Source organism: Cyprinodon tularosa, unplaced genomic scaffold, assembly GCF_016077235.1.
Source record: "Cyprinodon tularosa strain WSP-4 unplaced genomic scaffold, ASM1607723v1 ctg476, whole genome shotgun sequence".
NCBI classification, from domain to species: domain Eukaryota; kingdom Metazoa; phylum Chordata; class Actinopteri; order Cyprinodontiformes; family Cyprinodontidae; genus Cyprinodon; species Cyprinodon tularosa.
The window spans coordinates 631171-647266 of record NW_024039203.1 but is presented as its reverse complement, the minus strand read 5'-3'; the positions used below and the strand labels follow the sequence as shown (position 1 = coordinate 647266).

At 44.1% G+C, this 16096-nt stretch overlaps 1 protein-coding gene and 1 pseudogene across 1 annotated transcript; both read right to left on the bottom strand.

Annotated features, from left to right (window-relative positions):
- Window positions 1–5: 5 nt before the first annotated feature.
- On the bottom strand, window positions 6–2015 carry LOC119794348 (protocadherin gamma-A5-like; the record flags this gene model as incomplete). Its single annotated transcript, XM_038301867.1, has 1 exon — window positions 6–2015. A coding segment is annotated over exon 1 (1824 nt), but the record flags the coding sequence as incomplete, so codon positions are not given.
- A 470-nt stretch (window positions 2016–2485) lies between these two features.
- LOC119794347 lies at window positions 2486–3267 on the bottom strand (annotated as a pseudogene).
- Between the last annotated feature and the right edge of the window lie 12829 nt (window positions 3268–16096).

The window sequence follows — 16096 nt, the reverse complement described above, 5'->3', positions numbered from 1 at the left end:
GCTTTCTGCAGTTTATAGGAGAGCCAGGCGTTCTGTCCGGAGTCCACATCAACAGCTACCACTTTAGTCACCAGGTAGCCCACATCTGCTGAACGAGGCACCATTTCAGCCACCACGGAGCCACTAGTCTGAACTGGATACAGAATCTGAGGGGGATTATCATTTTGATCTAGGATAGTTAATCTCACTGTTGTATTGCTGCTCAAAGGTGGTGACCCTCCATCTTGTCCTCTGATTTTAATATTTATTAATTTTATTTGCTCATAGTCTAATGATCGGACAGCTTGTATAGCACCAGTTTCCGCATTCACTGATATGTAGGTGGATATCAAGCTACCATGAAACTCTGTATCAATAAGCACGTAAGAGACCCGAGCGTTTTGTCCCGAATCAGCATCATGTGCTTTTATTGAAAACACAGATACACCAGGAGAATTATTCTCCATGATATTAGCTTCATAAATAGCCTTTTCAAATACGGGAGCATTATCATTAACATCGGATATCCTCAGCGTTATTGTTTTGTTTGTCGAAAGAGCTGGAGCTCCTTCATCCACAGCCGTAAAAGTGATTTTATACTCAGGTTTGTGCTCTCTGTCCAGAACACCGTTTGTGACAAGGGTGTAATAATTCCTCAGCGACGACTGAATCGCGAAAGGAATATTTGCATTAACGGAACAATCAACCTTTCCATTTTTACCTGAATCTAAATCCTTCACGTTTATGATTGCGACAGTGGTTCCAATCGGAGAATCCTCAGCAATGGTGTTAGAAAACGAGGTTAGTGTTATTAAAGGTGCGTTATCATTGACATCTAGTACCTCAATAAACACATTTGTGGATGTGCTCTGCCCCCCTTGATCCTTTGCTTGAACCCCAATTTCATATAATTTAGTATGCTCATAATCAAGCTTACCTTTAAGTGTTAAATCACCACTATTTTCATCCAGACGGAAAAGCTCAGCAATGCTATTGGACACGTGGTTAAAATGGTATGTAACGTGTCCATTCTTCCCTTCGTCCGAATCCGTTGCGCTCAATCTCACCAATAATGATCCTTCTGGAATATTTTCTTTGACAGACGTTTTAAAATTTGGTTGCGTAAAAACGGGTGCATTGTCATTTGCATCCAGAACAGTGACATGTATTTTCACAGTCCCTGATCGCTTTGGTTCACCTCCATCAAAAGCAGAAAGTAGTAGAATAAGCTTTCCGTCCTTTTCTCGATCTAAAGCCTCAGAAAGATACAGTTGTGCATATTTTTGACCATTCGGACTGGAGAGAACCTTAATGTTAAAATTAGTTTTTGGATGCAATGCATAGTCGTGTAAAGCGTTAATGCCAACATCTAGATCGGTGGCGCTGACTTGCACTATTTCTGTCCCTGGAAGAGCAGATTCCGGGACTTCTACGTGCAAATCCTTTTCATGAAATGCGGGCGCGTTGTCATTAATATCTAGTATTTCAACTACAACGCTATGCAGCTGCATTGGATTTGTCAAAATCATTTCAAAATTCAGGCTACATGGCGATGTTTGTCCACAGAGCTGCTCTCTATCTATTCTGTTTCCCACGATCAGATTCCCTTTGTCTACATCCAGCTTAATATACTCGCTGCTATCACCGCTAACGATTCTTGCCCCACCGGATTTCAACCTCTGAGCGTCAACACCCAAGTCCTCAGCAATATTTCCGACAAATGAGCCCTTTCTCATTTCCTCCGGGACAGAGTAGCGGATCTGGCAAACTGCGGACTCAATAAAAAAAGCAAGGATGAAAGCTTGTACTTGCCATTTAAAGGCCACGACTTCCAGGAAGATAAAAGGCATATTCCTCAATTTATATATATCCAAGTACAGTTAAACGTCGGTCCAAACTAGAAATGATTGTCGAAAGAGCCTCTGGTTTATTTTTTCTTTACATGTATCCAAGGTTTCATCGGATATATGAGCGAAGAAATCAATGATGAAAACAAAGCGAACGTCGAGCTCTCCGCAGCACAGTGAGTGAGGCAATGGAGGACTCGCTGCTTTTTATCGCCTTGAAATTTCTATGAAGACTAACAGTGGCCCCCAGAGTCTAAAATTGAAATAGCAGGAGTGTCAATGATAAATAATATAAAAGGTTTAAAAACACTTATATGCCTATCAGTAACATGAATAACCCTACTTTAAGCTACTAAAACAGATATGTCATTGTCCTCTATTATGCTTCACGGTTGGCAGTCATAGAGCAAAAGGACAAATATAATTTCATCATGATGTGATCAAAAAAAAAAAGAAAAAATACTGCCTGATTTTACATTTAGGGATAAGGTTAGAAAGTTAGTATAGTTATCCCATATATATATATATATATATATATATATATATATATATATATATATATATATATATATATATATATATATATATATATATATATATATATATACGTCCTATTTCTAAGTTGAAAACATGAAATAATTATTTTTTGCCATCATTATCTAAACTAGAGAATGAAAAACCTTTAACTTCTAATCAGAAATATATATTAAAAAAAGCTTAAAATCATCCAACAAACATTTCATAATTTTTTCAGGATGACTAAACTCTAAATGAGAGTCAGGTTCATCCAGGATGCTCTTCTCACTATGTATCCTCTACATTGTCTCTGTTGAGCTGGGGTCCATTATCAGCATGCTTTGACTATCATCTCTTCCACATTTATCACTTTTTCTTGAGTCATTTCTCCTACACACCTCATAATTGTAAACGTGTGGCAGAGTCCCCTAAGTGTCTGAATAACGCGGTGGATAATAAGGAATCACAGGAAGGTTGGAGTGATACAGGATGCGGGACTGTCTCCATCTGTAGAGTTAACTTATATAATAACTACCAAACAAGTGATGAAGAGGTGGGAGACTACAGCCAGAGTAAACACTAAGCAAACAATTAGGTTATCTTTGCACTCCTTATCATTTGGAAAATCACTGAACTCTGAGAGCACCTCAGGGAAGCTGTCTGCCACCACCACGTTAACGATAACTGTAGCTGAACAAGAAGGCGGCCCATTGTCCTCCATTATAACAGTCAGTCTCTGATTCATTGAATCTTTATCAGTCACCTGGCATATTGTTCTTATTTCTCCATTCTGTAGGCCCACTTCAAACAGAGCCCTGTCTGCACCTTTTTGCAGTTTAGAGGAGAGCCAGACGTTCAGTGCAGAGTCAACATCAACAGCCACCACTTTAGTCACCAAATAGCCCACCAGAATCCTTTCTGATGTTTGATAGAGTACACATTTTTTTCACCTTTAAGACTGTTAATACCAAATATATTTCTGAGGTTCCTAACACCATAGCCATCTTTGGATTGAATAAATAGATACATGAATCAAAATCAGCCATACTTTTATTATTGACAACAATAAAACAATGATGCCACAATTAAAACAAGAGGTATACGTTAATAAACTTATTTTTACAGCTATACAACAATTCATTATTCAATATTTATCACAGTACAATGTTCCCCATGTTGAATAGTATTAGGACGGTAAATAGCATTATTTTTCTCTTATATTTTACATTGAATGTTATTTATTTTTTTATGCATATTCTAGAAAGTGAACTGTGAAACAATTGAGTTTTTTTGAAAATCAATAAATAGAATCTTTTTTTTTTTTCGATTTTTTTACTTGTATAGCTACAAGTGTTATTAATAGCTTTGCCAGTCACACAAAAACAAATAAAAATGTCTAAGCTTTTATTAATTAAACTCAATTTTTGGCTGAAATTAATATTATACAGTTGTATTCCAAGTGAATGAGACAGCTTTTTTATTTAAAAAAGACATTTGAAAATAGAAGTTGTGAATAAAGTAACAGATTCCTGCAGCACCATGGACAGCGACGTCAGGAGAATGATTAGATATATCCTCATACTAAACAACAGTGGGTACACTGCAAAACCATTCTGAAAAAAGTCTATTCCCTCTGACAGAGGAAGGTTAAATTATCGATTGATTCTGCTATTAGCGTAACTTAGACGCTCATGCATCTCTTACAACTGCTCCTTCAAGCTAGATGCTTATTGGTCTCCAACAACATGGCAACACCAAAGGATACAGCTTCACAGGAGAAGAGCCAGAAGTATAGTCACCATCCACGCAGGAGCAGGAGGCTTCCGGGTCATCTCGTGGACTCTCGTGGACTCCTCTGGATCACATACCTGATCCAGAGGAGTCAGAGACATCTAACTGAGATCGTTAATCAAAAAGTTGCATTACTACTGGACTCTCAGTCAGATCCTCAGTCTGTACATCAGCCCAGAGTAAATACAGCATTCCAGTCTTTACTTCTGCATACATCACAGCCAAGTGGCCCTCTGATTTATCCAGGCACCCTTACATGCACCAGCATCTCTTACAATAGCAGTGTCATAAACATATTAAGAGCATCTTGCAATCTATTACAACCTTTAAAAGTACCATTACCGCCCACAATGATCTCTGTATTTTACAGTGGAATTATGAGATGTTGAAAATATATATAAACTTGGTAAGAAGTTTCCACTGGTGTCTGCTGACCTGGAGAGGATCATGCTCCTGTCTGAAGTGCATATATGTTTTCACCTGCATACTGAACTTCTCCACCAACAGACTGTTGCTCTATGATGAATGCTGAAACGAATTAAACTTGTTACCTCGCCGGGACACATACCACCGGTCTTCCATTCCCTATGCAGATCTTACAGCAGCAGACATCACAGATAACAGGAAATCCCAAATACACTTGCTAATGGATCGCTGATTGAGAACTGTGATTGGGATCAATATGAATGTAGCGGAAATGTTAAATAAAGGGATAAATTTGGGGATCTTTTTTCCTGGGGGAAAGAACAAAAAATCAGGGGGCAAAACCCCACCCACGTCTTTATTATTAGACAACAAATTTAATAAAGGGGCCGTCCCAAAAAAGCATAAATACTGGGTTAGCGAACATGTTCAGCCTCAAACCGTTTTCCCGGTCCCACAAACGGTTCAGCCGGGAGCCAGGCTTCAGGTTTTTTTGTGGGGAGGACCCAAATGCAAGGCAAGGCTGGGGAGATCTTTTGGGGAGTTTTAAGGGGAAAAAAACATAAAAAAAGGGGCGGGGACCCAAAAAGCAACAAATAAAAAAAGGGGCAAACCAAAACAGAAGACATTGGAAAAAACCAAACTCGAGGACCAGGGAGAACGTGAAGGGGAAACGCATGGGGGGGACAGAAGAAAAGGGAAACCAAAACAAAGATGAAAGGGGGAAGCATATAAGGAAGAGAACAAAGGGGGGGAAACGAGCAGAAAAGGGAACGGGTGTGAGAGGAGACAACGGGGGAGAAAGGGGGAAAAGGGAACATACACACACAAAGGGCAAAAGAACAACAGAAAAACATAAAAATAAAAATCTAAAAATTTAAAAAACTGAAATTGGGCCAATAAACCCAGAAAACAAGGAGCAAAGAAAACAGCAAACCAAGCCATGACATGCCCCCCTTAAAGGGGGGATCCCAGACCCCCAAAAAATGCCCCAGAAACAAAAAAAAAAACCCCCCTGGGGGGGCAGGGGGAACCCAAAGGGGGGCACAAATACAAAACCAAAAAACGCAGACCCAAACAAAAACCAAAAAAAACCCCCCCAAAGGGGGGCGAGGGCAAACAAATCTCTGGAGGGGGGCCCCGGGGGGCCCGGGGCCAGGAAGAGTCTGGAGGGGGCGGGGGGTTTGGCCCGGGGGCCAGGAAGATCACGGGGAGGGCCCGTGTCCGGAGGCGAGGCAGAAGCCAGGGGGGAGGGCGAGGCGACCCCGTCTTGATAAGGAGGCTCTCGGGAGGGACGGGGGCGAAAGGGGGGCCTCTGGAGGGGCCCGGCGACGCCTCTCGTGAAGGAGGGCTCTCTGGAGGAAGGGCGACGGCACCTCTCTGATGAAGGGGGGCTCTCGGGAGGAAACCGGCGAAAGGGGGTCTAGGACCCCCGGCGGCGCCCTTCAAAAGGGAGGGGGGCCCAGGGGGGGGCCCCGGGGGACAGGGGCCCCCCAGGAGGACCGGCGGGTCTCTGACGAAGGGGGAGGCCCCAAGGGGGGGGCGGCGTCTCGACAAGGAGGGGGGCCCCAGGGGGGGGGCCGGGGGGCGAGCCGTCTCTGACGAAGGGGGGTCTCGGGGATCGCCGGCGGCGACCCGTCTCTGCAAGGGGGGCCCTTGGAGGTCGCCGGGCGACCCCGCTTGACAAGGAGGGCGCTGGAGGGCGGGGCGACGCCTCTCTGACCACCGCGGGAACCGGGGGGACCCCGACTGCGGCACAGGAACAGCCTCAGGGGGGGGCCGCACTGCGGCACGGGAACACCTCGGGGGGCCCGTGGGGGGCCGGGGGAGGCTTGGAGAAACCCCCCTGAGGGGCCGTTAGGTTTGGGAGCGCCCGCTGGGGGCCGGGGGGGCTTGGAGCGCCCCCTGGGGGGCCTGGAGGTTTGGGACGCCCCTAAACCGTGGATGGAGCCCCCTGAGGGGCCGTTTGGACCCCCGGGGGGCCCGTGGGGGTTTGGGACGCCCCCTACCGGGGAGGTTTGGACGCCCGCTGAGGGGCCGTGGGGCTTGGACGCCCGCTGGGGGCCGGGGTTGGAAGGCCTGCTTAGCTTTTTTTCAAGAGCCCTTTAGTACCTTCAGGAAATCAGGAGACTCTAAAGGGGCTCGGGGGTCTCAGGGCTAGGTAAAGGGCCCCCCAATCTCGGGATCCTTGCTAGGCAAAAAGGGACCTCAAGGGGCTCAGAGTCTTGGCGTAGCTAAAGGGACCCCCAAAAGGGGCTCAGGAGTTTCTGGCGCTGGGCTAAAGGGCCCAAAAAGGGGTGGGAGTCTCGGGCCAGGCAAAGGGGCCCGATAACGGGTCGAGTCTCGGGGACGGGGAAACCCCCCCAAGGGCATGGGCTGGGGGATTTGGCCCGGGCCCCTACTGGGGGCCCCTTTGGGGAGTAGGAAGGGCCCCTTACGGGGCCCTGGGGTGGGGAATCGGCCCCTATGGCCTGGAGCTAGGAATCTGGCCCTCATGGGCACGGACTAGGGAATCGGGCCCTTTACGGGGCAGGGAGCGGGGGAAACGGGCCCTCAGGGGCACTGACGGGGAAACGGGCCCGTCAAGGGGGCACTGGAGCTAGGGAAACGGGCCCCGTCAATGGGCACGGGAGCTGGGGAAAACGGGCCCTTTAAATGGGCAGGGATAGGGAAAACTGGCCCGTCAATGGCAGGGAGCTAGGGAAACGGGCCTCAAGGGGCACGGGAGCTAGGGAAACGGGCCCCTCAATCATGGGCTAGGGAAACGGGCCCTCAATGGGACTGGACTGGGGAAACTCCCCCGTAAAGGGGCAGGACGGGGAAACGGCCCTCAAGGGGCACGGGAGTGGGGAAACGGGCCCCTCAAGGGCATGGAGTGGGGAAAAGGGCCCGTCAAGGGCACTGGAGCTAGGAAAAATTTGGGGTAATGGCACGGGAGCAAAACGGGCCGTAATGGGCCGGAGCTAAAAAGGCCGTAAAGGGCTCGGGAGCTGGGGAAATGGCCCTAATGGGCCTGGAGCGGGGAAACTGGGCCTCTAATGGGTCGGGACCGGGGGAAAAAACGGGGCCTCAAAAGGGGTTTCTGGAGCTGGGGAAAACTGGGCCTCAAAAGGGGCTTGGAGCGGGGGAAACGGCCTCTAAGGGCTCTGAGCGGGGGAAAGGGGCCTAATGGGTTTGGACGGGGAAACGGGGCCCTAAGGGGTTTTGGGAGCGGGGGAAAACGGGCCTCAAAAATTTGGGGACGGGGGAAAAGGGCCCTCAAAGGGGTCGGGAGCTGGGGGAAACTGGCCCTTTGGGGCTCTGGAGCGGGGGAAACGGGCCCCTAAGGGGCTTGGAGGGGGAAACTGCCCTTAACTCTGGAGCGGGGGAAAAGGGCCTCTAAAGTCTCAAAAGGGGTAAAACTGGGCCTCTAAAGTCTCTAAAAGTGGGGAAACTCCCCTAAGGGGCCGGGACGGTAAAAACCCGCAAAAGGCTCTGGAGCGGGGGAAACGGCCCTCTAATCTCTGGAGCGGGGGAACGGGCCCTCTAAGGGGCTCTGGACTAAACTGGCCTCTAAATGCCTAAGCGGGGGAAACTCCCTAAAGGCTCTGAACGGGGAAAAAGGCCCTAAGGGCTCGGGAGCTAGGTTAAACCACCCCCTAAAGGGCTCGGACAAAGGACACGGCCCCGTAAATTTGGGGATGTGGGGCGACAAGGACTGATGGGGGGAAAGGGAAAGGGAATAGATCCTCCCCTTCCCTAAAAGTATCCCCAAAATCTACTCCCCAATATGTGGTGCTTACTGCATGGGGGTAATCATGGTATGACTTTAAAACTCTAACTCGGGGGGTAATGTATCATGGAGGTGACGGGCCCAAAGGCCCTAGGGGGGAAAAAGACCGAAAATAAGGATTTTAAGCAGGGGGTCAGGTGACCCCCGGGGGAGGGGGTGGAGGGGTCAGGGTTTCCCGCCGGAGGGGGAGTGGAGGCGCAGGGTACCCCCCCGGGGGAAAGGGGGGGAGGGGTCAGGCTGACCCCCGGGGGGGGGAGTGGAAGCGTCAGGTGACCCCCGGAAGGGGGGTGGGCTCAGCTGACCCCCGGAAGGGGAAATGGGGGGGGCGTCAGGCTACCCCCGGGGAGGGATGGGGGCTCAGGGTGACCCCGGAAGGGGGAGTGGCGGGGCCAGCTGACCCCAGGAGAGGGGGTGGCGGCGCCAGGGTGAAACCCCCGGGAGAGGGGGGTGGGGGGGTCAGGCTGCCCCCAAGGGGGTGGAGCCACTACCCCCAGAGGGGGTGGGGGTCAGGGTACCCCCGGAAGGGATGGAGGCGCAGGCTGACCCGCCGGGGAAAGGGAGTGGAGGCTCGGCTACCCCCCGGAGGGGAGTTGCGTCACTGGGCCCCCGGGAGGGTGGAGGCGCCCGGCTACCCCCGGAAGGGGAAATGGAGGCGTCAGGCGGGCCCCGGGGGAAAGGGGGTGGAGGCGTCAGGCTGACCCCGGGGAAGGGGGAAAGGGTTTTTCCCCCCCCCTTACCCTGGAGGAGGGGAAAAGGCATGGGGGGACAACAACTGGGGAATGGGGGAAAGGGGCTGAGGGGATTGAGAGCAAGTTGGGAAAGGGGGGTGAAAATGAGGGTTTTGGGGGTGGAGGGCTGTTGAAGATGGGCGTGGCTGCTTGGTGGGTTTCCCCTCCAACTCTTTAAACATTCAGCAGCACGGGGGAAAAAATGAGTTTGTGTTTGTAGGGAAATTTGCCTTTTTGGCCACTCATCCCCCCTTCCTCAGGGGGGTGAACCCGGGAATATGTCCAACATTTCCCAGCTTCAGAAAAAAATCCCTCGGGTGTCCAGAGGGGGCTGCTGGGGGCCTTGTGGGTTTGGGTTTCCCATTTCAGGGTTTTAGTTGTGGTTTTAGGACCCAAATGCAGAGGGAAGCTGAGGAATCTTTGGGAAATTTTAAAGGGGGAAAACAGTAAACAAAGGCAGGGACCAAAAATGCAAATAAAAAAAAAAGGGAAACCAAACAAGGAACATCTGGGAAAAACCAAACTCGAGGGGCCGGGGGAAAACAAAAATGGACAACAGCCCGGGGGGGACACAAAACAAAGGAACCAAAAAAAGAGTGGAGCAAGGGGAGGAATAAAAGAGAACAAAGGGGGGGCTAACACAACAAGGAAAAAGGTGTGAAGGGGAAAAACGGGGAGCCAAGGGGGAAAAACATACACACACAAGAGGGCAAAAGAGGACAACAGAAAAACATGAGAATATAAATCTAGAAATACAAAACTGAAATTAGGCCAATAAATCCAGAAAACAAGGAGCAAAGAAAACAGCAGAACCAAGACCATGACACAGGCTTGTCACCATGGTAACTACCCTAACCCAGCAGCCAATCAGCTGTTTGGGAAACAATGAGGTGCTCTTTCATTGATGAACCGATATAACCCTACTTCGATAAAACGCCATAATAAAGCAATTGAAAACTACTGACAGAATGAACAGTATTCAATACATGAATTTATTATTTTTTTCCTCCTTTTTGATATCATGACATATTACCCTTACTATTCTTACGTACTATTTACCGTATAATGAAGGATTTATACCATGACAGGAGGTTCATTAACTGGATCTTTGTGTAATTTCAGATTCACATAATTATTAACTTTAAGCTACCAGTAACTGAAAATTAGGCCATACAGCTTAAGCAAGGCACTTGGTGATTTCTCATTCCAAAGTATGTGATATAAAATTCATAAAAAAAAAAGAAAATATAAAAAAGAATATAAGAGTTCTGACTCAAATAAGTATGGGATTCATATCAGTTTTTATTTCTTGCATTGTGCTCTATATAATTCGATTATTTGGAGTGAGATGCTATGGCTTATTTTTTGGTTACTTCTAGTTGTAAATAATATATTTTATGATTGATCTCTTTTATCTTAAAAAATTGGGCCCAGAATATTTAAAATTTCTAATTTAAACTTTTTATACCCCCTTAAATAATATATATTTTTTTTTTACAAGAAAAAACCAACAAAACCCAAAAAGAAATTTTAATCATATAAATGAAAAAACATTTTAAAAGGGGCCTTGAAAAGAAAACTTTTTCAAAATTTTTTTTAGGGAAAAACCCTTTAACCCTCAAGAGGAGAGTCGGGTTCTTCCGGGAAAACTCTTTCCCCTCTGCTTTCCGGGAATGCAGCCCCTGATAAAACGGGGGGGCCCCATTATAAAAACACTTTTTGGGAATGCCATCTCTTCCAAACTTTAACTTTCTTTTTTTTCTAGAGTCGTGGCCCCTGCAACCTCATAATTTGAAAAACGTGTGGTAGGGGCCCGTTCCCAAAGTGTCTGGGAAACGTGGTGGATAATAAGGAATAAAGCAGGTGGAGTGATACAGGGGGGGGCGGGGGACTTTTCCCCAATCTGTAGATCTTCCCCGATATAAAAACCAAAAAACGTAATGAATAAAAAGGGACCCACAGCCAGTCAAACCCACTAATTTAAAAAATTTTCAGGTTGTCATTGTACTCCTTATCGTTTTTTGGGGAAAGTCCGGGGGAACTCACAAAGGCACTTTGGAAAGCTATCAGCCAGTGAAAACTTTAACAAAAAACCATTTTCCCTGAACGACAGGGCTGCCCGTTGTCCTCCATAAAAACAGTCATTTCTTGTTTCACAGCATTTTTATCAGTCACCTGGCGGATTGTTCTTATTTCTAAATTTGGGAAAGGGCCCACTTAAAACAGCGCCCTGTCTGTAGTTTTTTTGCAGTTTTTTATGAGAGCCAAGCGTTCTGTCCGGATTTCCACTTTCAACACCTACCCCCTTTAGTCACCAGGTAGCCACATTGCTGAACGAGGCCCCCTTTTCCCGCCCCCACGGAGCCACTAGTCTGAATGGTTTACAAAAAATTGAGGGGGATTATAAATTTTGATTAGGATATTTAAATTTCTCACTGTTGTATTGCTGCTAAAAGGGGGTTTGACCCCAATTTTTGTCCTTGATTTTAATATTTATTAATTTTATTTGCTTTTAGTCAAATGATCGGACAGTTTGGGTTTTAGCCCCAGTTTCCGCATTCACTGAAGGGAGGGGGATTTAAAGGGTACCATGAAACTCTGTTCAATAAGCAGTAAAGCCCCAAAGCTTTTTGTTCCCGAAATCAGATCATGTGTTTTTTATTGAAAAAACAGTTTCCCACAGGGGGTTTTATTCTCCATGATATTAGTTTTTTTTAAATACCCTTTTTAAAAAATAGGGAGATTATTTTAAACATCGGATTTCCTCGCTTTTATTGTTTTGTTTTCAAAAAAGAGCTGGAGCTCCTTCATCCACAGCCGAAAAAAGTGTTTTTTATACTCGGGGTTTGGGTGCTCTCTGTCCGAACAGTTTGTGACAAGGGTTTTAATTTTTTTCCTCGGGGGCGACTGAATTGCGAAAGGAATATTTGAATCAAGGAAACCCAATCAACCTTTCCATTTTCCCCCTGAATCTAAACCCTTTCCGTTTATGATTGCGACGGGGGTTTCCCAAATCGGAGAACCCTCAGCAAGGGGTGTTAGAAAAAAAAGGGTAAGGGGTTTTTTAAAGGTGCGTTATAAATTGCCCCAATCAAAGACCTCAAAAAACACTTTTTGTGGTTGTGCCTCTGCCCCCTTGGGACCTTTGTTTAAAAACCCCCTTTTTTTCATATAATTTTTTTTATGCTCATAATAAAGCTTACCTTTAAGTGTTAAATCACCATTTTTTCATCCAGAGGGAAAAAGGGTCACCCAATTTGTTTTTGGGACACGTGGTTAAAATGGAAATTTTAACTTTGTCCATTCTTCCCTTCATCCGAATCCGTTGCGCTCAATCTCACCCAAAAATGATCCTTCTGGAATATTTTTTTTGGCGGGACTTTTTAAAAATTTTGGGGTTGCGAAAAAAAAGGGGCGCATTGTCATTTGCATCCAGAACAGTGCCCATGTATTTCACAGTCCCTGATCGTTTTGGGTTTTCCCCCAAATCAAAAAGAAAGTAGTAAAAATAAGCTTTCCGTCCTTTTCTCGACTAAACCCTCAGAAAGTAAAGTTGTGCTATTTTTGACCATTCGGCTGGGGGGAAAAGAACCTTAATTTTTTAAAAATTTAGTTTTTGGATGCAATGCATAGTCGGGAAAAGCTTTTTTTAATGCCAAATCTAGATCTTTTGGCGCTGACTTCCCACTTTTTTCTTCCCTGGAAAAAAAGCAGTTCCGGGGACTTTCTACGTGCAAAACCCTTTTCATAAAAAATTGGGGCGCGTTGTCTTTTTAAATATTAGTATTTAAAACTACAACGTATGCAGCTGAAAATGGTTTTGGGTAAAAAATCTTTAAAAAAATTCAGGCAAACAGGGCCGGATTTTTGCCCACAGACCCTGTCTCTATCTTTTTGTTTCCCACGTTCGTTTCCCTTTGTCTCATCCGTTTAATATTTTCGTTGCTTCCCCCGCTTTAACAAATTCTTGCCCCCCCCGGATTTAAAACCTCTGAGCGTAAACCCCCAAGTCCCCCAGCAATATTTCCGACAAATGAGCCCTTTTCTTTTTTCCTCCGGGACAGAGTAGGGATCTGGAAAACTGCGGACCTAAATTTCCAAAAAAGCAAGGATGAAAGCTTGTATTCCCTTTAAAAGGGGCCCACGACTTCCGGGGAAAGATAAAAGGCTTTTCCCTTTAAAAATTTATATATATCCAAGTACATTTTTAAACGTCGGCCCAAAACTGGGAAATGATTGTCGAAAAAAAAAGACCTTTTGGGTTTATTTTTTTTTTAAAAATGTATCCAAGGTTTCATCGGTTATAAAAGCGAAGAAACCCAATGATAAAACAAACCCGAACGTCGAGCTCTCCGCGGCCCAGTGAGTGAGGAAAATGGAGGACTCGCTGCTTTTTTATCGCCTTGAAAATTTCTATGAAGCCCTAACGGGGCCCCCGGGTCTAAAATTAAAATGCAGGGATTTGTCAATGAAAAATAATAAAAAGGGTTTTAAAAAATTTATATGCCTATCATTTAACTGAAAAACCCCTACTTTAAGCTATTTTAAAACAGATATGTCTTTTTGCCCTTTTTTTTATGCTTCATGGTTTGGCAGTCATAGAGAAAAAAGGCCCAAATAAAATTTTTCTTTGATGTTTGTGAAAAAAAAAAAAAGAAAAAATACTGCCTGATTTTACATTTAGGGGATAAGGTTGGGAAATTTTGGTAAAAGTTATCCAAATTTTATATATATATATATTTATATATTATATTTTTATATATATATTTTATAATATATATATATTTTTTAATATTTTTATATATTTTATATATACGTCCTATTTTAAGTTAAAAAACATGAAATAATTTTTTTTTTTTCCCCCATTTAATTTTCAAAAACTAGAGAATAAAAAAACCTTAACTTCAAATCAAAAATTTTTAATTTTTAAAAAAAAAAAAGGGCTTAAAAATTTAATCCAACAAACATTTCAAAATTTTTTTCAGGATGACTAAACTCAAAAATGAGAGTCAGGTTCATCCAGGTGCTCTTCCCCACATGTACCCTCTACTTTGGGTTTTCTGTTGGCTGGGGTCCATTTTACCCATGTTTTTTGGACTTTAAATCCCCTTCCCCCTTTTAAATCACTTTTTCTTGGGGTCATTTTTTCCTAAAACCCCTTCATAATTGAAAAAACGTGTGGCCGGAGTCCCCTAAGTTTTTGGGGGAATAACGCGGTGGAAAATTTTAAGGGAAATCAACAGGAAAGGGTTTGGAGTGTTACGGGGATGGGGACTGTCTCCATCTTTTGGGGTTAACTTATATAATAACAAACCAAACAAGTGATGAAGGGGGTTTTGGGAAGATACAGCCAGAGTAAACACTAAGAAAACCCAATTAGGTTATTTTTGCACCCCTTTATAAATTTGGAAAAATCATAAACTCTGAGGGGCCACCTCAGGGAAGCTGTCTGCCACCCCCAAACCTTTTAAACGATAACTTTAGCTGAAACAAAAAGGCCCGGCCCCAATTGTCCTCTTTTTAAAAACAGTCGGGTCTTGATTAATTGAATTTTTTATCAGTCCCCCTGGCAGATTGTTCTTATTTCTCCATTCCGAAAGCCCACTTAAAACCGGGAACCCCTTTGTCTCCCTTTTTTTGCAGTTTAGAGGAGAGCCAGACTTTTCGTGCAGAGCCCAACATCAACAGCCACCACTTTAGTCCCCCCAAAATAGCCCCCCAGAAATCATTTTTCTGATTTTTTGATAGAGTACACATTTTTTTCACCTTTAGCTGTTAAACCCAAAAATTATATTTCTGGGTTTTCCAAACCCCAAAAGCCATCTTTGGATTAAATTTAAATTTGATCATGAATAAAAAATAAAGCCTTTACTTTTATTTTTTGGGGGAAAAAAAATAAAAAAAGGGATCCCACAATTAAACAAGGGGGTATAGGGAAATAAATTTTATTTTTACAACCCTATACAAAAAATTCATTATTCAATATTTATCACATTTGCAAATTTTTCCCCAGGGTTAAATATATTAGGAGAGAAAATTTGCATTTTTTTTTTTTTTTTCTTTTTTTTTTACATTGAATGTTATTTATTTTTTTATTTTATATTCTAGAAATTTTAAACCCTGTGAAAAATTGAAATTTTTTTTTAAAAAAACAATTTAAAAAGAATCTTATTTTGTTTCAATGTTTTTACTTGTATAGCTACAAATGTTATTAAATTTGCTTTGGCCAGTCACACAAAAACCAAAAAAAAAAAATGTCTAAGTTTTTTTTAATTAAATCAATTTTTTGGGTTTAAATTAAAAGTTATACCCGTTGTATTTTCCAAAATGAATGAGACAAACTTTTTTTTTTTTAAAAAAAAAAAAATTTTTAAAATAGAAAATTGTGAATTTAAAATAAAAAGATTCCTGCAGCACCTTTTGGGAAAACGGCGGGCAGGAAAAAGAAATTTTGATATTTCCCCATTTCTAAACAACAGTGGGGTTTCACTTTCAAAAAACCCCTTCTGAAAAAAAAAATCAATTCCCCCCCCGACGAGGAAGGTTAAATTTTTCAATTGATTCTGTATTTTGCGAAATTAGAAAGCTATGCATTTTCTTACCCCTGCCCTTTTAAGTAGATGCTTATTTGGGCTCCAAAAAACAAACGCCCAAAACCAAAGGGTTTCGCTTCACAGGAGAAGGCCAGAAGTTTTAGTCACCCTCCACGGGAAGGCCCTTCCCGGGGCATCTCGTGGAATCTTTGTGGGGCTCCTCTGGATTTAGGTATATGATTTCCGAGGAAATCAGAGGGCATCTAATTGAATCGTTTAAACAAAAAAATTGGGTTACTACTTGGGGCCCCTCGGTTTAGATCCTTTAGTTTGTACATCAGCCCCCGAGTAAATTCAGCATTCCAGTCTTTTAAATTTTTGCATATATCCCCAGGGAAAGGGGCCCCTTTATTTTATCCAGGACCCTTAAAATGCACAAACAATTTTTCTTACAATGCAAATGTCATAAAATAAATTTAAAAGCATCTTGCAATTTTATTACAACCT